This window comes from Dicentrarchus labrax, unplaced genomic scaffold, assembly GCF_905237075.1.
Source record: "Dicentrarchus labrax unplaced genomic scaffold, dlabrax2021, whole genome shotgun sequence".
In the NCBI taxonomy this organism is placed as follows: domain Eukaryota; kingdom Metazoa; phylum Chordata; class Actinopteri; family Moronidae; genus Dicentrarchus; species Dicentrarchus labrax.
Window position 1 is genome coordinate 17,423,039 of NW_026136718.1, and position 24,294 is coordinate 17,447,332.

The following is a 24,294-nucleotide window of genomic DNA, read 5'->3' on the forward strand; positions in this document are numbered from 1 at the left end:
ATAATGCTATGTGTGTTTGTCTGCCTATGTTTTTTTTCTTTCCTGATTGCAGCATCATAATGTACAATGTGTGTGTCTTTGTGGGTGTGTGTCTGTGTATGTCATGGCTATTTTCTGTACCAAGACCCTTGTGGTGGCCTGGGGTTGAGGCCAAAGTAGAATTTCTAAGTGATGGAATTTCACAGCCACCGAGCACCCAGCGGCCGGCCAAACCGCAAGCACTCACATTTACAACAAACGGCCCGCCCCGCTCCACGGAGACTCCTGAATGGCAAAGCCATTTGTCTCTGTGAAGGGCAGAGGGAGAGAAAAGCGAAATAAAATCAGAGGGAGAGTACTTAAATGGAACAACGCTTTTTTTGTTTTTGTTTACGACCCCTAACACTCAAACAGACACACATGTACACACTCACACACAGAATCACACACACACACACACACACTCACACACACACACACACACACACACACACACACACACACACACACACACACACACACTGCTGGGGCTAAATTGGAATTAAGGAGAAGGAAAGGTGCATAGCCTGTTGCTAATTAGCATTTTCTATGCTCAGCAGAAGCTGGTGGAAGAATCGATAAGATATTAAGTTTGTGTATAGCGATGAGGCACACAATCACTTTCATCCATTAGCAACAGCAGATTTGAGGAGAAACACTGGCCAAGAAAACAGCAAAATGTTGACCTCTGTGAATGGAGACTGTTTCTGTTACTCAGTCCGTCTATTTTTCAGTATCTAAGGAATGTGAAGAATGATCCTCAAAATATTTACAGTAATACAACAGATTAACATAACCTCTCACAATTGGGGGTTAATTTATCCTTTAGAATAGAGGATTCTATCTTGAGAGTACTTTTGATCCTGGTTTCAAATACACCAAAGACATCTATGAAATTTACTCTCAAACATTTCACAGCAGGTAGCAAATAATACATTTAACCACATTCTCATCAGTCTTATGTTATGAAAATGTTTAGATGTAGTCATATGTCCAGAATACAGAAAAACACCTCCAATCCAATCCTCTAATTTTTCTCCAAACTGAAATGTCTCTATTTTAACATTTGTCAGATTTGACGCAGTATGTTGAAAGGTTCATTGACACTTATGTAGGCATATGTGGTGACTGAAAATACTCAAAAAGGTACAACTCATCTGTCCCACTTCCTCTGCCTAAGAAAAGTTAAAGCAGGGGAGAACAGAAGTGTCTGGCCAGAGAGAAGTCTTCAGCCAGACCTGAAGACTTCAATCAAAAACGACCTCTATCAGGTCACACCTGTTGCTGGCTGATCCCGACCTCTGTAGATGTATAATTCAGCTTGCCTGTTGAATATTCTGTAACCGTGTGTTTGTTTGATGTTTGATTCATGTGTGTCTGGCTGAAAATGGACGACCAGGTCAGTGTGTGTTTTGACCCAGCCTCGCACACTGGAACACTGGACTGTAATAGGTTACTTGTATATTTAACTCCGACACCAACTTCAGATAATGACATTGTAGTCCATATTAGACTACAGTGTTTTTAGGATTGCTTTCAACAAGTCTGCTAGAACTTTTTGTATTAACACCTCATTCTACCTTTGACACTCTGTCTTTACCTTTCTTTACACCTTTCTCCCCCTTCCTCCCTCTGACTGACTCCTCTCTCTCCCCTTCAGACCATCACCAGAGTCCAGAGAGGGGGAAGAAGCTGGTCTTCCTTACAGCTCGTGTTCACCCTGGAGAGTCTCCTGCCTCCTTTATCTGTCAAGGTAAAGTTTTAATGTGAGGTTGGTGCCCTGTCTTGTTGATTTGATTCAGATGCAGCACCACCGGTCTGTATGTTGTTTGGTAGTGCTAACCAACATGTGCCGGAGTTCATTATATGTAGTGATCTAAAAGTTGATATACATTTTTAGTTACACTATTAATAGTCTTTATTATTCATTATGTTCTGTGTTTAGGACAGGGGCAGATCTAGGATTTTTCTGAACCAGTGGCCACAAAGGAGACACATTTTACACAGCAAGATCCAGTCTTATGCTGGGGGTCTACGCTTTTTGTAAAGAGAAACACAAAATTCAGATTCAAATTCAGACAGATTCAGGCGCCAGACAACAATGGTATTTATTGACAGAAATACAAATTCCCCCAATCCCTAAAGCTAAGCTTCATCTAAATCAGGGGTGTCAAACTGATCCATGAAAGGGCCGGTGGGGCTGCAGGTTTTCATTCCAACCATGCAGCAGCACACCTGACTTGGTTCATTCAATCAACTGAACTGTCTTCACACAGTCAAAAACTTGCAGCCACACCCACGCTTTAATCAAGGGTGGCTGTTTTTCCAATCAAGCAAGAGGACACCTGAAATGACTGTGTGAACATATGCTCTGCATCTGAACTTGAAATGTGCTACTGTTATATGAATAGGTACAAGAACCTGTGTTTTTGTATAATATCTCAAGAAACACAATCTAAGGATATCATAGGGTTGCGCTGTCTTCACTCCAGAGCTCCACTAGCGCAAAACTAATAAAATAGCCTGAAAAACTGGGAACCTTTGGGAAATTGTCTCCTTGTGCAACAACCTAAAATACAGTTTTAGCAGGATTTAATGACTCTTTGCTCCCTTTGTCATGCTCAGACTGAGGTGAGTAGGCAGGTTTACTGCATCTGGGTCCCACTTCCTTGTTTATAGGTAACAGGTCTGAGGAGGGGAGGGCTGGTGTGATAAAGGGACAGAGGGCATGGCCTTACCTTTAGCAGTGGTCCCTGTCCACTACTTTGACTCAGTAAGACAGACTGAGGAAAGTCCATTAATGTTAACGAGGTGTGGAGACAGTGTTTGTGAGGAAGGGACAGATGCAGAGAGTTGGTAGATCGATCTATCTATCTATCTATCTATCTATCTATCTATCTATCTATCTACTGTATATATATATATATATATATATATATATATATATATATATATATAGAGATAGATAAATATAATCTACCTACAGTATCAGTCTATCTGTGTGTGTGTGTGTGTGTGTGTGTGTGTGTGTGTGTGTGTGTGTGTGTGTGTGTGGCATCATCATGAATCAGATGAGTTGGCTTCTAGCCCGCAGTGTGCTGTCTGTTTTTCCAGCGCCGTCAGCTCCATTCCATTTGTATCGATTTAGGCTTGACGTCTTCTATTCCTTCCCTGATTCTGACGATGCCCCTCGCTGTCCTTCCCTCTCCTTTTGTTTCTCAAAACTCAATTAACTGCCAGCCCGTCTTTTGGTTTTCTTTTCAAGTGTATTTCTGTGTGTGTGTGTGTGTGTGTGTGTGTGTGTGTGTGTGTGTGTGTGTGTGTGTGTGTGTGTGTGTGTGTGTGTGTTTGATAGGTGTGATTGACTTCCTGGTGAGCCAGCATCCCGTGGCTCAGATCCTAAGAGATCATGTGATCTTCAAGATCGTCCCCATGCTAAATCCTGATGGAGTCTACCTGGGCAACTACAGGTACACAAGCACGCATCTTTAATTCTTCATTTGAATGCATCGCTACAATACATAGAATTAACACATTACATGGTTTTATATCCTGCTACTTAGGATTATAGCCTCTTAACTCCACCTTTAGGGAGCTTAATGAATTCATATAGCTCACAGCAGTGCATTTGTTAGAAGATAGTATTTGGCCGTAGGGCTGTTCTCTTTGCCAGTCTCTCTGTCCACCCTCTTGTCCTCTCTGTCTTTAACACTATTGCTGCAGCTCTGTGGGCATCCTCCTTTCCTATATTCTCTTTCCCTTCTTCATAATTGCCTTTTACTTAATAGGCTCAGCCCCACGAATACTAATGCACACTGAGATAAGCATCAGCAGCGTGCTCCCAGTGTGTTTGTGAGTGCCATCTAGTGGCGGTGTCTCAGCACTGCCTCCAAAAATATTTGCTGGGAATCTCAGTTGCTCCCCAACAGTGACAATCTCTATAATATTGCTGACTGTGATTGGTGACTGCTTAAAGGCTATTTTCATTAGCTTGCTTTCACACTGAGTGGTGACGAGCAGCATATTGACAGAAGGTGAGCTATGATAGTCCTCACTTCACCAACCACACGTGCTCATTTCTACACATGCATGCACTTTCTCCCAATCTCTCTCTATCACACACACACAGACAGGCACACCGATACCACACAGGCATCCCGACAGGATACAGTGCGGAGCAGACTGAAACGGATACATGCAGAGCAAAGAATCGATGTCAGTTAACCTGGGATGAGTATTTTGTTCATGGCTGGCTGCTCTGCTCAGTTGCTCTAAAGTATCAGTAACTCCTGTATCATTACCAAGGGCTTCAGTAAATGTCAAAGATACAGATGAAAACAAACAGGGCAGCGCAGGGTGCATCTTTATATACAAACATCCCATTATGAAAATTACAGGTTGCTAGTAACACTAAGGAGTAGTCCCTCTATCTACCACATCAATACAGTACGTGTTGACATTTTACATATATGTGTAGGCCTATCTATCTATTACAGGGTCCCCAAAAGGTCACAATGGGAATGTTTTGTTCTGACATACTTTGGGTTCACACGCATCAACTTCTGTGTTACCTGGGGTTGTATGTGTGCAGTGAAATATCAAGCTTGTTCTGGCTGAGCGTTGTATTTAAGCAACAATACTCTTGTTAACTCCACACTCCAGTTCTGAGTTAACTCAGTAGCTTGTTATGGTTGTTTAACGTCTAAATATCTTAAGTCAGCTGGAAGGGTAAATCCTAAGAAATATGATGCTCTTGGGGAACCATTGCAAATAAAGTAAATGAATGACATGTTGTATAAATTTTTCCAACGGTGTCCTATCATAATCTATTCATCATGGACCTGTAACACTTACACTATTTGTTGTTGCCAGACCGCACTGTAGCTACTAGTGCAAGTAATATTGTTGTGGAAGTGTGCCTGGTTTTCTTGCTAGCTTCTTGTCTTCTTCTTCCTTGCCTATATTGGCGGCTTATTACTGCTACCAACTGTTGACCAGTGGAATAGTGAAAAACTATTGGCATCGACTTTTAGAAACATTGCTCCATAGCACTACTGGTGTTCAAAAACTCCACAGGGTACCTTTAACCATTTTTTTATGTGTCTGTCTGTGTACAGGTGTTCTCTGATGGGCTTCGACCTGAATCGCCACTGGCAGGATCCCTCTCCATGGGCCCACCCCACACTGCACGCTGTCAAACAACTCATCGTGCAGATGAACCAAGACCCGGTGAGCGAGCACACACACACACACACACACACACACACCTATGCACACACCTATGCACACATGTCCTCCATACTGTGCTCCACATTCCTTCACCACAGTAATGTCTACTGGTCCCAAGCAGTTTTCTGCCTCAATGCTTGGTTCAGCATGTTCTTCCAATCTGTGTTTAGGGTGTGTGCACTGGGGAGCATGGATAGGCTAGTCAGCACCTCTAGAATGTCAGCTAGGCTCTCCTGGCCATTCAAAACATATTACTGAAGCAAGTCTCTACGCTTTCAGTCTCTAACTCTACTGTAACTTTTTCCTTCTCCAGTTTTAGTCTTTCAATCAGAGGAATGCTACACAGGCAGAGCAGGGATTTTTCTCTTTGTTCCTGATGTTAATTATAAGCAGAGCGGCAGGTTGGTGGGATTATTGAAGGTCAGGGTGTGTCCTGGGAATACTCTGCCCTTTTGTACACTCCTCTAATCCTGATAAGAGGGGGAGCGGGCTGGGGCGGGATGCAGGGCAGGCCAGAGATGGGGTGAGGCGCGGGGCTGGCATCAGGCAGATTAACCTTTTCCCCCGGCGCTGACACACTGATCGATAGACTCTGTCATGGCAGGGTGATCCACTCATGCCTGTCATTCACACACGTACACAAACACACACGTATTCATCCTAAGCACACAGACACATACACAGACACACACTAACACTTCATCGCACAGCTAGAATACTGCAATACGCAGACAAACAGGTGCAAATGCTCAAATGCATGAGTTTCCCCTGCCAGCATGGGTATTTTTCTCTCTCAGATGCGTACTTTTACAAATAAATTGTAAATCACACCATTATATAGAGCAGGCTTTTATTGTGATATACTGTATAATTGTACATGCCTCTTCAGGCTTTGATAAAAGTAGTGAATTAGTAAATTATGAAATACGTGACAAGATTTCACAAGTAGATTCATATTGAGAGGCCACAAGCAAAATTAGGTTGGGGACCACTGAAATAGTTTCATTGCCAGCACATTTGCATATATTCAGTGTCATACACATTGAATTCATGCCAGATTTTTACCTATATTGCTATACTCTAATAAAAGAACTTAATCTCTTGCCACCACAATGACTTTAAGTTCTCTGGCTGGGTAAACGCAACACAGAACTGGGCCATATGTCTAATCCTGCTGGTCAGATGCCTCCCATTCCCTCCTTTTCTTTGTTGATAACCATCCCACCAGCACTTGTCCTCCTGTAGCCCCCCCCCCTTCTCCCTGATGATTGCCTTCAGTCTTGCAGAGTTAATTTGGAGGCTTGGGCAACCTCTCCTCTTCTGTCTCTCTCTCACCATAGCCAGTTAATCCCATCAGACACACTACTCATGTCTGGGGCTCCCAGATGCCAGTTTCAATGCCAACTCTGCAGCCAGGAAGCCCTGTGCTGCTGCCCTCCATTCATGCTCATCTCACACAGCGAGCATGGAGTCTAATGAGGCTACCAGGGTTGGAGGGCTCCGCTGGAGGACTCCATTAACTGGAGATCAGCCGAAGCTACAGAAGAACAGTTGGGCTAAGCTAGCATATGTGGCCCATTCACTAGCTGCTAACTCAGAGGGGTCATTTTTTTAGGAGGCAGGATTATTAGGCAGATTATTATCATATTTAAGGTATTTTGTCAAACCCTATATCCTATACCCTACAATTGTACCTCTAATTTAGTGTTTGCAAGTGAGTGGTGAGGACCTGCGAGTTTAGGACATTAATAACAAAACCACACAATGCTGATTAAGTGTGACATTGCAGCAGCCGCTGAGGTATTATGTGAAACACTGAGCCCCAGCTCATGAATTACAGTAAAAAGGTGTGGAGAACTCTTCCCTGGGATTCAGCGAGACACTCACACAGGTGGTCAGCAGGTGGCTGGGGATCAACAAGTCAGCTAATAGAGTTTTAATATCAGCACTTTTTTGTCGTGTTTGTAATGTTGTTGCTTCTATTAACTTTGGAAAAAGGTGTTAACAATGCAGGTATTGATGCTGACGCTGTAACAGGATAAATACAGTAAATGTTAATGGTGTCTGTAGGCTACAGTAAATTAAGCACCGTTAAATTTGTATACGCAGTGTGTGTTACATTCTCTTAATGTTTCTCCATTCACATTGCAATGATCTGTCTTTTGCACGGGTCAACCCAAGAGAAACAAACCCCAGAGTTAAAAAAAATACCACAGAGGTAGTCTCTTGGAGTTACAGCTTTAACTTTTAAGTTAAATGTGGTGGTAGGCATGAGACTGTCATTTTGTTTTAGTGCTTACAGTCTGAATTTGGATGATACCTGTTGAATTCAATATTTATAACACAAAAATGTTTTATTTTCACTTTATATAAAATGTACTGTAATTGTACTTGGCTTCATCTGTAGATGATCATAAATCTTGACAGAAAATCCTGGTTACAATAGGAACAAATCGTGTTTTTGATAGATGTGCATCTCTGTGTACCATCCCACATGAGAATTCATGCTCTTGGGTGGTTGCCTAGTGATACATCTCTAATAGTTGTTCAATATGTGCTTCTCTCTGAGTGTCAAGACTAAAAACTCTGTATGCTGGTGGCAATAAGTCATCATATGAGGGCTGTTTTATCTTCGTAAGATTCAGTACTGTTCAGTGGTCTGTTCCCATCTTCAGTAAATTTAGTTCAGATTGTTAGAACTAATTGAATTCAAGGTGCAGTGCTTTGGGCCTTTATGTACATAAATCTGACCCTGACTTTTTGTCAATCACCATGACTTTTTTACTATGTTAGATACCCACAGTTCCATGCATAAGGCATCATAATTCAAAGTCACATTGCCATCCATTGCACAAAGGAGCCCATTCAGTTTGAAACCCCATCAACCATTCTTGTGACAGACACCCTCGTCACTCCAAAGCGATCCTCCATCATTGTGAATTCAACAGCACTCTCTTTCTGCTGGGAAAATAGCTTCCTTGTTCTGTTCAGGGCAATAACTTCCCAGACAAGTGCCATTTAAATCAAAGCTTGTAGCGGGAGCAATCTACGCTGCATTGGTATTGATGGCTGGAAACTTTATATGACAAATATTTGTATATAAAACACTGCTCAGGACATTTGCATTCACATATGTTTATGCAAACTCTGTCCTGAACAAGAAATGATGTTTTAAAATCAGTAACTTAAAGTCCCATCAGCCAGCTCACTTGGAACGGTTATATAAATATATAAATACGGAGTATGTACTGTTACAGTTTGGCATCAAGGCTATAAATTTGTAAGTCCTCACAAGATTCAGCTTGCAAAAGACAGTCTGGGAAATTATGACGAATTATATTCCCCCTCCAGAGAAAATGAAATCATGTTACTCCGCAGCTGAAAATAGTCCTCAACAAATGCACTATATGAGAGAATGTGCATTCATCAGGAACTAACAAATTCATAATTTACTTCTGTTTTGAGTAATGTTGTTATGTACAAAGTTCAGTTGTTTTAGGAGATTATTTATCATTTACAATTATACTATACAGTTGTGAGCCATGTAAACCACAGGAGCAGATATTAAGCTCATAAGCTCGATTGTGAGTTAGTTTGATTTCTGCCCCCAGTGGTCCATAATTGCTTCATGCAGCTTCAAAGGACCAGTGTGTAGGATTCAGTGACAGTGAAGAAACTAAGGTGGCCACAAAACCTGTGAAAAATGCAAAAGTCTACAGCCAATGCTTGGTTTGTTCATTCTTGGCTACTGTAGAAACATGGCAGTTCAACATGGCGGACTCTGTAGAAAAGGACCCACTCCCTATACAAATAAAAACATCCCATTCTAAGGTAACAAAGACACAATAATTGTGATTTTCAGGTGATTATACACAAATGAAAACTTACCTATGCATATTATATTCCATGTCTACCAATAGAACCTCCTTAATGTTACACAATGGACCTTTAAAGGGATCTTGCCAATATTATTCTCATAATAAATACAGTAAGAAATGTAAAATAGATGTGTGACCATGTACAGCCATTGTGTGACTGACAGCTACGTAGGTATTTGCTCATAAGCTGGCTGTAAACTTCTCCATCTATCTGAAGGCAACCCTGCTCAAGCTGTTTCATAAAATTCCATCATTTACCATCTGCAGCTGAACATTGGTCAGCAGGGAAAATGGCTGAAAGAGGCAGTGATGCAAGGAGCTATAATCTGTTCCCAAGCTACCCTGTTGTTTGTTTTGAAAAGAGAGAAATGGAGAGGGAGAAAAAAAAAGGAAAGAGACCAAGGAAACAAATGGACCCATCTCCTTCCTAAAGCGTTGCTTTTCCAGCTCATTTATCAAAAGCAGAAGAAGAATTCTTTTTGATTGGCTGATTACCAGAAGCATTCATCACTGGCCGACATATCCCCACCAATTTGACACTGCCATTTTGGATAATTTGTTAAGGATGACAAAGAGGTCATTGTTGCCTTGGCTTCTTTTTGACCTTTTTAATATTAGAAAATTAATTTTCAATCTGAAACAAATGTATTAGGTCCTGTCACAGCACCTAGATGAATTTTGCACCTTGAAATCCTCTCTAATGCCCTCCTTCTGTAACTCCTACAGCCTCTACACTCCAGTCCCTCTCTGCCTCTGTCTCTTTTTCTTTGTTCAACGGTCAGATTTGCCTTATGTGTCAAGCTGCGAATCAGTCTGTGTGTGTTTTTTTGTGTGTATCTGTGTCTTTTTCTCTACCTCCCTGTCTTCTCTCTCCTCTCGCTATGTGCGTTGTCCTCTGGTGTCAGCCAACCATTTCTGATCCATTTCTGAGATTTACGGCCAATTTTACCCCATCATTCCTGCGTCGTTTCAATCCCTCCATCATCCCTCTCTTTATTCTCCTTCAGTTTGAAGCTGAATTGTCGACTTTTCAGGGGAAGATACAGATGAAGCTCTCACACTCAATTTTATGCTTTTTTTTTCAACTTAGTTCACAGGCTTTTTACATTATCTTTTTTACATAATAGTTCAAATTATTTTTTCAATACCTCCCCTCTTGCTCCCCCTTTCTGTCTTTTCTTATCATCTCTTCTTGTCTGTACCTATCACCCTCCTTCTCTACTTCTTCTCCCACTCTCCTGGCAGGCCCTCCCGACAGATGTGGCAGCTTCTGTGGCACTAACAGGCCAGAAGCAAAGGGCTGCCTGCGCCCGTTCAGGCTGATTACAAGTCACCTCTGTGTTCATAAACAGACAAATACTGCCATCAATTTGAGAGCACAGTACAGACCGAGAGGGAGAGGGTGAGGGTGAGGGAGGGGGGAGGGAAGGAGAGAGACAGAGACAGACGGAGCGAGAGTTTTGTGTCATTTACTCTCGTCCATGAAGCAGGTCATGCCATCTGCCATGTTCTGTCATTGCTACATCATTAGAGGGTCACTGGCCATGTGCCCCCATGACCTGAATTGGCTTCTCTAACTAATGAAATGTTGGGTAGAGTTTAACAGTGTATAAGTGATATGACAGTTTTTATTTCCATCCTTTTTGTGTGGGAAAGTTTGACTCAGTATGAATATCTGATGCTCACACATTTACACAAATTCGCACCCAGGTGGCTCCACTGGAATACTGTAGAAGTTACCTTGAATTTGACTGTTCGCTAAATTCCTCTTCTAAACATCAGTGGTTCAATCATAGTTTAGGACCATTAACAAGAACAGCAGGCTCTGAATTTCTCCACTTGTGGAAGTGATGTGTATTTCGGCGTTTGATTCATATAGTCTTATATTATTATTGGGACGGTGGTTTCCCTTTTCGACCCTCTCCAAAATCAGAAATACAAGAGCAAAAGTGTAAGAAATTGATTAAAGTGTGTTTGTCTGCTCAAATGTAAGCTGCAAATGTTAGCATGTCGGGCTCATTAGTTTACTACCTACAGTAATGTTAGTATACTATCCCAGTGTTACTTCCAAGGGCAGTAAAGTTAAGTATTAGCTAACTAGCTAGCCACAACTGATTCTGGCTGAACAGTCGCCAGCCAGATGAGAAGGGGGAAGGAGGGAAGTGTGGTTTTGTCTACCTCTGTCTGAAATCAAAGACAAGTTGTTGCGAAAATGACTAGGAATATCAAGTGATACAGCTAGCAGGTTTAGACCGTACTCCTTATGAAATAATTTACAGAGACCCAACAGTTCCCACCAGGAGCAAGCACTTGGCGACAGCGGCACGGCAGAAACCTGGAGCAGAGCCCGGCTCTAGGTGGGTGGCCGTCTGTCTTAAACGGTTGGGGTTAGAGAGAGAGAAAGAGAGAGAGTGGGTAGAGGGGTGTAGAGAGGATATAATTGTTAACTTTGTGCTTTGTCAAAACAGAAAGCTTGACAGGCCTAGCAACAGTAACAAAGGGGATGTGACTTGGTGATCTTAATTGGCATCCCTCCAATCACAGGCCCACTTCAAAGCCCAGTTGGATGTCCCTCCTCCCATAGGTATTATAATAAATATTTTAATGTCGGATAATATGCATTACATGGCAAGTAAGTTCAACTTTCTTCTCTTGAACAAGCAGCAGTTTCCCTTCTCCTCAAAAGGTATACTGCTGATGCCAAGAGCTTTATTCAGGAGCTTGTAATCCTGCTTCAATCAGCTCCTTTTCCTTTCCGTGTAAAGATAAGCCGGCATTTACGGACCTCACAGCACCCCCCGCACCCGACTCTAATTAATATGCAGGAGATAAGTACTTGTCTGACAAAATTCATTCGTTTGACCTTCTAGGTTTTACACTAAACTGTTTGCGGCCGCTGCAAGTTCACCACAAGTTGAGAGTTCCCTGGAGTTTCTGCAGCGAGATGGGGCTTTTGTTTCTCTCTGAGAGGTTTAATTTGGACAGCTCACTCTCCCCTCTCTGTTTCTCTCTCTCACTCTCTCAAATTGTCTTCTGACTTTCATTCGGCAGTCTCTGTTTCTTAATTGCCCCTAATTGCTTAATTACAATTTCAAATGAACAATTCTGGAGGTCAGAGCGGGTTGTTAATTGAAGCATCAATCACAGTGGTGGGGCCTTCAGAACCGTCTCAGTTTGATTGACAGGGCATTAACTGAGTATTGTAGTAAGCCTGGACATGACATTGTGTGGGCTCCATGGCTGTTACTACTGTTACTGCTGCTCTTCTACTGTCCTTCACATGATGCTGTGAAGGAGAAACCTTCTGGGTTAGAAGCAGGACAGGGACAGACTAAACTTAACTTCAACCACTACAAACAGGATGTGACTTTATGTCCTTCACCTTGTGGACACCTTTGTTCACATACTTCCAGCCATACATATCAGACATTTTTAGCCACATAGTGTGGACCAGCCACCTTAATGGCAACTAAGTAAACGCTTATCCTATAGCACACAATGATATTTTAAACCACTGTTTAGCTTTGTGGCCATAGTTTGTGGACAACTCTTTCCTGTTTCAACATGGCAATTCCCACTTACACGAAACAATGTCCATAAACAATTGGTTTTCCGAATAGGACTGTAACTAATGTTTCTTGTCATTATTGGCTAATCCTCTGATTATTTTCTTGAGTAATCGGTTAAACTTTTTTCTGAATAAAATGCGGGGAAAATGTAAAAAATACCCATCATAGTTTCCTACAGTCCAATGTCCAATTTCTTCCTTTCTTGGACCAACAGTCCAAAACCCAAAGCGGATTAAGTTCATATAATAGACTAAAATTAAACCGTGAATATTCACATTTATGAAACTGGAACTCTGGAATTTGGGGGATTTTTGCTTAAAAATGTACTTACAAGTATAAAATGTGTAATTGTTTGGAGCATCTGACTAATCGATTAATTGACCAATTGTTTCAGCTTTATGTGTTTGTTTTTATTCTTTAACACCTCAGTTTGTATGATATGGCAGTGTAGCTACATGAGGGTGTGACATCAATTGACATCAAAGCAGTTTTGGTCAGTTTTTATAATTGCTTCAGATACTACACCAACCATTGCTTTAGTGTATTAAAAACAATCAAAAAGTGATTTAAACATTCAAAGAATAGCTATAGATTCATTTCCTAGTTTGGTGTGGAAGGACTCTACTGGCCTGACCTCAACCCTGTTGAACATTGCCCCAAATCAGCCTCAGATTCTTACGGATTAGTTCCAGCAAATCCTCGAAGGCAAGTTCCAAATATCTTGTGTAAAGCAGTCCCATAGGAGTGTACGCTATTATAGCAGTTGGTTTTGAAATGAGATGTTCAACAATCACATATGAGTGTAATTTTTCTCCACGTACTTTTGGCCATATAGCGTATCCAACTGATCTTGAGTAATTAGTTCCAAACCGAGTTAATAAAGTAAATTTTAAATTAAAGAATTCCACCCAGGGATTCTGTGTAAGCATGTAACAGCCAGTTAACCTCTCTGTTATATTCAGTCTGCCACTTTTGATCAACCTCCTTCCAAACCGTCCACCTCTATCTCCTCCTCCTTTTATTCTTCTCCCCCTCCTCCCAGCCTGCATCTCCTCCAGAGGGACGAGACCCAGGTGATTATTAGGCTGGTTTAACTCGTCTAGACCCTGGCTGGTTGGTTGGAGCTCCTTCCACCCTCCTTCCTCTGCCTAATGGAGCTGAATCTACCTCTCTCACTACTTCCCTCTCTTTCTAAATTCCCCCATCTCCCTCCCTCTTCTCTGTTTCTCCTACCCTTCCCTTTCTTCTTTTCATCTAACTCTCCTTTTATGTCTCTATATATTTCTCCCTCTGTCTACGTCCCTTCACCACCACTGCTCAGTTGGCTGAATTTAGTTTTTTTCCCCCTCTTCTTACTCTTATTTTGGATTTTGTTTTTCTGTTGTTTCTCCCCCCTTCTCCTCCCTCCCACTGTCCTCTTCTACCCCCCTTCTCTTCCTCCTCCTCCTCCTCCACCTTCTCCTGCTGCTGCTCCTCTCCTCTGGGGCTCCATCCATCAGGTTGTCGGGGGCTGCTAGCGGCTGACTCCCAGCCACCATATTTCACCGCCAGCCAGCCAAGCAGCTGACAGCACAGCCACCGCCAGGAAATTGCTTTGGCTGTGAGCGGAATTTCAAACACAGGCACACTGCGTCGCCCGGGCCGCCCAAGCACCGCTTCCCTCTCTCTCTCTCTTTCTCTTTCTCTCTCTCTCTCTCCTGTCAATCTCTCTACACCTCCGTACACACATCTCTATGTCTCTCCCTATCTCTCCTCGTCTTTCTCTCTTTTTCTCTCTCTGTGTTTGTCTTTATGTACTTATTTCCTCTCTTTCTCTCTCTTTTTCGCACCCCCATCTCTATATGTTTTTCTGTTTGCTTTTCCCTGCCCCTCTGCCTCTTCTCACACACACACACAGTCACAAACCCATATGCATCGTTTTACTCTCTTTGTCTTTTGTCCGTCTTTGTTGTTCCCCTCACTCTGCTCTCCCTCCCTTCTTCCCCTTCACCTCCCACTATCTCGCCCTCTCCTTCTCCATCCTCTCACTCTTCCCTTCCTCTCCTCCTCTTTACGACCCACAGGGAACAAGGTGTGGTGCTGCATGTGTAATGAGCGGCGAGAAAGGGAGGGAGATAAAGAGGAGGAAGAAGAAGAGTGGATGGATAAAACCAGAAGGAGAATGGAGTTATGAGATAGAGAGGGGAGGCAGAGAGGAGGGATGCTGGTTAGTGCTGCACCTGAGTTAAGGGTCAGAGGGTGTGCGTGTGTGTGTGTGTGTGTGTGTGTGTGTGTGTGTGTGTGCGCGTGCATGTGTGCTTGTATTCCTGCCCTTTTCAGAACCAGTTTAAGACCATAGAAGTAAGGAGATTTTTTCCAAGTGCTGTCTTTTTGCCGGTCTTCACATCTTGGCTGGTTTGGGGTTAAAGGAATGCACCAGCTTTTTCTTTTGGAGACCGGACTATAAGATCGTATCACAGCAAGATCACAGATTCAAAATTACATGCTGCTCCATTCAAATAAAACAGAGATAAAGACATGTAGCAGCTCTGTGGTTATGCGGTTGAGATCATTTTAAATTACATGCAGCTAAATTGTTTCTTGTAGTATATTCTTTAAGTTATGCAACAACCTGAATATAGTGCAATCTTGAACTAAAATGTGAAATGTTTCATATTTAGTACAAATATAAATGTGGTGGGCAATGGGGGACGGATTAAGAATATGCTAAATATCATTTAACGTCATACAATGGTCTATGTAAAGTAACTAGGAGATGATTTACACTGATGGGTGAATTAGAATTCTAGCTACATGTATGGCCCATTTCCACACTACATGATAACATGGATAACACTATTAAGTATATATAATGTGCTTTTATCCATATTGTACTTGTCTATTGTAGTGTACTTTTTACTCTCTACAGTTTTATGCTATACTATGAAATAATACAAGACATTCACAGATGGACATCATACTGCAATTTGGAACGCTCCTGCCAATTTAGATTAGAAAATGTCAAGAAGAGACCGCAAAATGTTTGACCAAGTCTTTAAAACTTGTTGGTTTTTTTTATTATTATTTTCTTAAGTGTTCCTGGGGCTCTCACTACCATCCTCAATTTGTTTTAATTATTTCTAGCTGTGAGCAGCTCCACTATTTCTTTTGTGTGTTGCATTGAGGATTAACAATGATAAATGGCCTGTACTTGTTTAGCTTCCTCCAACCACTCAAAGCACTTTAACACTATATACCACATTCATTCACACATAAATTCATTCATGCACAGCATCAGGAGCAATTTAGGGTCCAGTATCTTGCTGAAACGTTCAGTTGGAGGAGCTGGTGATCAAACCACCAACCATCTGATTGGTGGAAGACCTGCTGTACCTCCTGAGCCACAGCCGCCCCAATGTTGATTCACAGCACACTCAGAAACTGACACTCACTGCGCTCAATACACTATATAGTATGAAATTGTTATGCATAGCTTCCAACCACCCTAGGTAAGACAGAGCTGTTGTTGCTCTATTGAGTAATGGAATTCCAGCACCACTAATCTGCATTTTTGTTGCGTTACATTCTTGATAACAAAGTCAAATCTCTCAAACTGCAAGCCTTTATGAGCATTAAATACCTGACATGGGTCCTTCAGTCATCCAGGACTGTGGTAGTCCTGCATCTCCACATGTCATAGTGAGGGTTATAGTTAGAGGTTGGAGAATAAGTCAAGTCTGTGGAAGCTGCCTATATGTATCAGGATAAAAGTCTGTGTATGCGTGTGTGTTTGTGTGTAGATTAAGTGATAACAGAGCCGAGCAAGAGAAACAGATCTTATCAAATCCATTTTATACAGTGTATACTGGAGAGAAAAGGCATTACACACTCCATATGAAGTCAATATTAACTTGATAAATAAGTGTGGAGTTTGTGATGAATCTGTGACATCCACGTGAGGGAGCGTGTACGTGTCTTCACACTGTCACCATCTCTGCTTACATTCATGTATGTACTGTAGGTGTGCCCTTCAGAAGGACAGTCTGATTGAAGTTATGTGTGGGTGGTTGGCTCCTTTCAGGCAGTAAACTTATTCTCGGTCTGTAGTGTCTGGAGGGTTTGTAGTCGTCCCATGGGTGACAGCTTCTGCTCATGACAGTCAAAGAAAGAAAGGCCTTCCCTTAATCCCAGTGGGTAAACTGGTGTGGACTGTTGCTCAAACTGAAAAATATATCCCACCTTCCCCTCTAACCTGCTGTTTGTTTATCTTCTGTCTGTGTCTCTGTGTCTCTCTGTGTTCTCTTTCACTGCCTCCGTCCCTCTTTTCCTGCATCAGAGAGTTAGTTTGGAGTTCTACATTGATGTTCATGCCCACTCCACCATGCTGAATGGCTTTATGTACGGCAATGTGTTCGAGGACGAGGAGCGTGTCCACAGACAGGCTGTCTTCCCCAGGCTGCTGTGCCAAAATGCACCGGACTTCTCCTTTGTAAGTCACACAAACAGACACACACACACACACACACACACACACACACACACACACAAACACACCAGAGAGCTGGGTTTAGGAGCCGAATTTGACCAGCTTCAGTCCCTGGGCTAGCTCGGAACGAGAACATGAAATAGTCCTATCTCAGCAACTACTGGTGAGGTGGTGGTCAGTGTGGCTCTTAATTGCCACCTGCTGCACTCTTAGTGGCACACAGTTGAAGACCTTGGTTGCACCGGGCACCTCCCAGGTGTAAATGTGTGTTACTGTGTGAGGTGTTGATTGAAAAAAGTGCTTAGTGGGTTTCAGGTGAGAAAAAAATATATTCAGACTGCGTGTACAGTATGTAATAATTAGCAACACATTGTGAACCCAGCTCACACATGTGAGTGTAAATGTAAACACACACACATACATACACACAGCAGGCGTTGAATTATTTGTGTGCAGAAGAAAGGAGCGTATTCCAGCTGCACACAAACATTCTCACCTTGACCACAAAAGAGAGGAGGTGAGGGGAGTATTAAATAAAAAGAGTATAAAAGATGAGAGGGTGAAATTTTATAAACCCTAACAATTCAGTTAAATTATTAGAATATATTTCAAAAGGTATGAATTATGTTAAAAATACAGTGGAAATTCAGCATTAGGTAGGTATGCAAAGTTTTGGTGTGCCAAAACAGCAGCATTGGTGGCAGAAGTCCTTGAGGATAAAAAAATATATAACTGGAAATTATGTATGAGATAAAGTAAGGTATGAAGTAAGCTGTGAATTATCAATATACTGTAAATAAGTTAGAGGAAGGTTAGAATATAAACAAAAAACGTGTGAAATAACATGGATTTTAAGTGAAGTTGCAGTTCTAAAAAGATCCTACAGATGCACAGAAGTAGGAATGAGAATCGAGAAACGGTTCCAAATTCTCCAATCCATAGCTATCATATGCCTCAAAGCGTATCCGTTTTTTTAATCGATGCTGGCATGTTGTTCTGACAGTTGCAAAAACAATGGCGTCAAACAAGCGTCTACCCTGCTGGAAACAGGCAACAAGAAAGAGTCATGGCTCTCATAGGTTCTCAGCATCTGCGCTTATGCTGAGAACCTAAAGTAATAACCAGAATCAATAACAGCATTGGTATTAATAAAATCTTATCAGTTCCAATCTGTACACAGAACAGAGATACAGTATGTAATAAAACATTTCCCAGACATGTAGTCATTAATATGAATATGCATTTATACTGTACGTATGTGCAAAACAGAAATAGCAAACACTGTATAGGTCATGACGAAGCACAGTACTGTAAAAGTAGGCCAGGATATTCAGCAGTTTGAGCAGTGCTGGTATTCTGCTAACACTCTCTGAGGTGGCTGAAACTGGGTTTATTTGGACTGTGTTGACTGAGGGCAGCGAGATGGGGAAAACCAAGGAATAAAATTAGTAGTATTGGATATGAATGGTAGAGAGAAGAGCATCTGAGAGAAAACCCATCCATCTATCCACTGACTGCGATGATCCTCACATGCAAAGCCTAATGACACCTTTTCATATAGGTAGATTATCCACCAAACCATCTTCTCTCAGCCCTGTGTCACTACCACTGACCTTCGTTTTCTCACTGACAGTGACATTTCATTGCAGAGCCACTTACACACATCATAAAGAATAACCTTTATTGCCCATTGACACTCAGTGCCAACCTCGATACAGGGACAAGCCAGACAGGTGAATGTTCACCCACACATGTATGGAAATGTCACTGATTGTCAATGTCTATATGGAGTATACGCAGTGTTACAAAGGACGAGTAAAACGCTATTTCAGGAGAATTTATGTCTCTCTCTCTCTCTCTCTCTCTCTCTCTCCCTCTCTCGCTCTGTATTGCTTGTGTGACAGCTGGCCCAGGGGTCATCTCCCTCACTGTGCTTATGTCCCTCTGCCCATTCAGCACTACCTAAAGCCCAATGCAGCAGCAGCAGCAGCAGCAGCCCAACACAATCATGGCAAACTCCCACTGGTGGCTGCGGCCGCCAAGTCTGCATTTCAGCAAGGCAACTCTCACTGCAGCAGAGTGGAGTGACAGTGAATGGAAACTTTTTCCACACTCTTCCCGAGACAGCGTCGTATTTGTGTAGTATAGCTGACACACTGAAACCCAAAATAGACTGGATGTGGGTTTTTTTTTCTTCTGCAGCCATTTACAGCCAATCTTTGTAATGACATTGTATGACGTGAATCTGTTCAAATAACTACTGTACCCTTCATAATTTGCCCTGGAACCAGGAGAGGCTTACTGCTGCAAGTTGCTGAGAAACAAATTATTGGGTGTTAATGCATTTTCACTGATGAGACATGTCAGTCGAAATTGACAGATGTTTTGTTTTTTTCCTTTTTCAACAGTAGTAATGTACTTTAGACACACGCAGTTAGACAAATATTATAGACCCCAAAGAAAAACATATACATTGTTTTAATTAGTTTAAGTTTAGCAACTGCCCCCAACTGAAAAATGTCTAACATACAGTGCTTTCAGAAATCCTTAAACAGATATAATAACAGATTTTTGGAGGCAGTGGAAACCACCTCTGATCACCTTTTAAGTTGAGTTGTATGTTGATAAACTTGTTACCAAACAGTTCAGCAGACATGAAGAAACATCAACATTCATCTGGAGACATATTTCAGTCCACCTTATGATATGATGAGTCCAATATTCACTCTTCTTTTAGCTCTGGTTTTGGTCACTACCAACTCCTGAGGGAAACATCTAGCCCCTTAGCTGTTTCTCTGCCTGCTGTTTGGTTCTTCGCAGTTCTATTACAAAGCTGCTTCAAACCTCATAGGTGTTCGCAGATTTACCCGACACAATAGTCCTTTTGTGATTCTTCAGAAATTGGCAGTAACAGACCCATTTCCACCATAGCGTACAACTGTGCAGTGTAGACTTTTTTTAAAGGACAGTGATGTGTAAACTGGGACACAAAAATACAAAAGCAATATCTTCTTGATAAATGTGTTTGAAAAATAATCTGTCATTCAGGTTTTCAAGTACTTTTCTAATTCTTTTATTTTGGAATGTTTCAGCTGGGAAACACACACAAAAAAAACTAAACTCAACAATTTCTTTGGAGGTGTTCAGGATCTATGGAGGTATTTAAGGTTATATGTCATAGTTGGGGCTAATGATCTCCATAGGGAAATTCTCCAGACTCTGGAGTCTTGCTCAAAGATGCTTAACAGGGTGGATGTTTGCTGACACAAAGACTTGAAACCAAATCCTCTCACTGAAGTGTCCTCTCTCTAACTATTAGTCTAACTGTTATCTTTTTGTGTGTGTTCCTCTAGTCAAACACGTCCTTCAACAGAGATGTGGTGAAGGCCGGTACTGGGAGACGGTTCCTCGGTGGCCTCCTTGATGACACGTCCTACTGCTACACTCTAGAGGTGTCCTTCTACAGCTACATGACAGCTGGCAGCACCGCTCCTGTGCCCTACACTGAGGAGACTTGTATCCTTCAACATATATAATCTGTGTGTATGTGTATGTGTGTGTGTGTGTGAAGATATAGTTATATAGAGTGTAGAGAGCAGCAGTTATGTTCTATTGTGTCTGTTTTTCCTCTCTCCTTGTCTCTTACAGACACACACACACACACACACACACACACACACAGAGTAACAATCTCCCACTAAAATCGAGCCAATTGATCTTGTAATCATTGGAGTCATTATTTTAATATTTGTGTTCCTGGTTGTGTGTGTGTGTGTGTGTGTGTGTGTGTGTGTGTGTGTGTGTGTGTGTGTGTGTTTTTATGTCAGGTCATGTGTACTTACTAGAAAACCATGTTGCTCTTTTGTTGCCTCTTGTTGCGACAGATGTGCAGTGACAGAATAGGGATGTGATAGCTGCGTCTATTGATTTCATTTACAAAGGAAACAGGAGAGAGGGGATTGTGTTGGCATATGTGATTCTGTGTGTGCGTGCAGTTGAGGCTTTGATTGCGATAAACAATGGAACAATGGAACAAATATGATTCCTGTCGACTACAATCGTGCACACACACATTGCAGCACACACGTACATTCGTCACGGGAACCGAAGGTCACAGGTGCGTTAATGGAGCCAGATGGGAGGAAGTTTTCCTTCAGCTGACCTTCTCGGGGCTGAAGAGCTCCTGAGAGCCGGCCAATGGCGGTCTGATCTTACCGATAGAGTGAGTGAGAAGAGGGAGAAAGAGAGATTTAGAGAGGGCGATAAGGACCCTACACATGAAAAGTATGTGCTCTCCTACACATATTCTGCAGGTGGAGAGGAGGGTGGATATAGACGTAGCCCTAGTGCCCTCTAGTGCTAAGAGCTGGCACAGTCTGACTCAACATAAATGTCCGATTCATACACACACAGAAAGTTAGTAACATTCAGATCAATTCTGCATATAGATAATTGTAAATCTGTGGAAGAGGTGACACAGGATTCATGGTATCCTGTGAACAATGAGGCTTTGTGAGAAGCTGGAAAAAACATACCTGGTATTTTTCCTTAAGCAGAAACTCAAACTAACTTGTGCATATTATGATGTGGTGTGTGTGTGTGTGTGTGTGTGTGTGTGTGTGTGTGTGTGTGTGTTCTACATTCGCTCATCACTTTAACGCTTCTACAACATCTTTATGCAAAGACAACAGGTCTTTGCATTACAGTTGTGATGCCCAAATGGAAAAACAGGACACCACCACAGCCACAAACAAATAGTTAGCCTTACATTGAGGAGACTTTTCTTGCTGTTATGACCATCAAGCAGCACATAACAAATTCCACTGTGTGTTGTCAGTCAAGCTGGCGGCACTGGGTTCAGAGCAAGATAAGAAACGGGGAGCCAGGTTTTAAGCATCTATGTGTGCACAGAGGAGACATTTTTCCTGAAGGTCAAAAACTCAGCCCTTGTGGGAGGACTTCCTTGATCTTTTTTGTTTTTAAGGAGGTGTGTGTGTGTGTGTGTGTGTGTGTGTGTGTGTGTGTGTGTGTGTGTGTGTGTGTGTGTGTGTGTGAGTGGCTGTCCCGAAGGGGAGGTGTACAAGGAGGAGGGGCTCCACAGGGTGGGCAGGCAGCACGGGGACCTGGTGTAGAGTGGAGATTGGGGTCAGGCAGGTTGAAGGAACCGACCATGTCGCTTTATACGCCCCAGCAGTCAGCTCGATGGAGCGTGCAAATCATCAACAGAGACCTTTAGCATCTCAACGCCCCCCCTCCACCTTTCTCACCTGATGCACACACACACACACACACACACAGGCCTCTAAACTAATACATGACAAATGAATAATAACCTGGGCCCCTAACTCTTTCCACCTTCCAAACATGCCAGCCTTACCCTTTCATCTCTGCTGACTCCCCTTCTCCACCGCTGTGACTTGTATCCACCAAAATTGAAATCTTAACCTTAAGACTTTTGTCACAGTTTGACGGTGCTCAGAGAAAGGCGTTATGCAGCGTGTGTGTCTGTATTTGTTTTCTGATCTCTCCTGTCTTCTTCCTCTCATGTCCTCCTCTGTCCTTTATTCTGTCCTTTCCTCTCATCTCGTCACCCAGAACACAACAGCTCATTATATCATTTAGTCAAGCTGAGAATCCTCTTCTCTGAAACAGCAGGGACAACCTCTATTGTGTCTGTCTTCTCTTCGTCCTCTAGTCATTAAACACCTGTGTGTTCGTGTATGTGTGTTTCCATGTATCCGCGTACCTACTTCTGTACGTATGCGTCTCTCTTTAGTTAGTTTCAGCTAGTTAAATCCCAGTCTCACTGACATCCCATCTCCCGGAACTATAATGAAACACTTTGGCCTGCTAGTTTCCTGCAGGTTTTTTCTATTTTCATTGTCCACCTGCATTTTGGGATGGACCTACCAGTTCAAACTCTGAAGTTTGTACCGAAAAGTGAAATGGATCAAGGTTGCGAGAATCTGGGACCATGTTCAAAACTCAGCTTGACGCTTTCCATTATGTGTGTGCTCAGTACATGTATTTATGTGAGCTTTGGAGGCCTACTTACCTAGTAGGTGTGTCTGTTTATGTGTGTGTGCTTTTTTTGGGTTGTGGAGAGACAGTATTCTCTATGACTTTGAAGAATTATTCCAAAACTTTTGAAAGCCATTCAGGCTGCAACTCTTCCCTAAAAGATTTTGCGCTTTGTTGAGCTTTTTTTCTGTCATAGTACAGACGTGCAAATTTTCAAGATTTTCAAACTTCTAACTTCGTCAGAGAGAAAGACCTACATTAGTTTTTTTAGATTTCTGCAAATTTGCTGTTTTCCTTCAGTAAAGAAAGACATGCAAAGGCTTCTGAAACAGTGGTCTTCTTATCAAAGAATTATTTTGAATTATTTACTTATATTTTGTTCTTTTTTGAACAAAATATATATATAAAACAGTTTTTATTTTCCATTTGTCAATACTCGATGTTAAATTAACAGAGAACTTCAGCCTTTATTGAATAGGCCAACAAATGTAAGTCATTTCTACATAAATATATAAGCACACAAGCATTCATCAGCTGTCCCTCCAGTCTTTAAAAAGATCAAAGAATTTCACTCAATTGATCCACATCTATTGTCAAGTGCATCGGGGTTTGGTCATCCAGCAGGACTGTGTGACATTGGCTAACTCGAAGACGCATCAATACCAGTACATCACGGATTGACAGCTAGTGCAGCCGGCTTTGACTAGTCCTAAATGTGAAAAAAATAACACACTTATATTATACTCATTTTCTACATTTGTGTGTGTGATGTCTGTCTGTCAAAGCAGCAACACCCAGACGTGCACCTCGCCATAACAGTGGGACTCCGTGAATACCAGAGCTGCCAGTAGAACACAGTATGCATCAGTGATCCTGACACCCAGTGGACAGGCTGTGAGAAGTATGCAAATGATATAGCTTGGAGGCAAATATGCTTCACTACCACACATCATACACATCACATCACACAGATATGCACAAATGGATAGGTGCTCACACATGCAAGCAAGCAGACACACTGACACACACCTTTATACACACAGTTGATTGCACAAATATTGTTGCTATGCTCAGATAAACAGGTGTCCTCACATGAGCACTCACAAAGATTCAC

At 42.1% G+C, this 24,294-nt stretch overlaps 1 protein-coding gene across 1 annotated transcript in view; it reads left to right on the top strand.

The window, feature by feature from the left end:
- The window catches only part of agbl4 (AGBL carboxypeptidase 4), a 258,636-nt gene that overhangs the window by 228,258 nt on the left and 6,084 nt on the right, over positions 1-24,294 (top strand). The window contains exons 7-11 of the mRNA XM_051376359.1: positions 1,679-1,771; positions 3,374-3,488; positions 5,136-5,247; positions 17,010-17,162; positions 20,513-20,675. Of these exons, the coding sequence (XP_051232319.1) occupies positions 1,679-1,771; positions 3,374-3,488; positions 5,136-5,247; positions 17,010-17,162; positions 20,513-20,675 (636 nt within the window). The remainder of the gene's footprint in view (positions 1-1,678; positions 1,772-3,373; positions 3,489-5,135; positions 5,248-17,009; positions 17,163-20,512; positions 20,676-24,294) is intronic.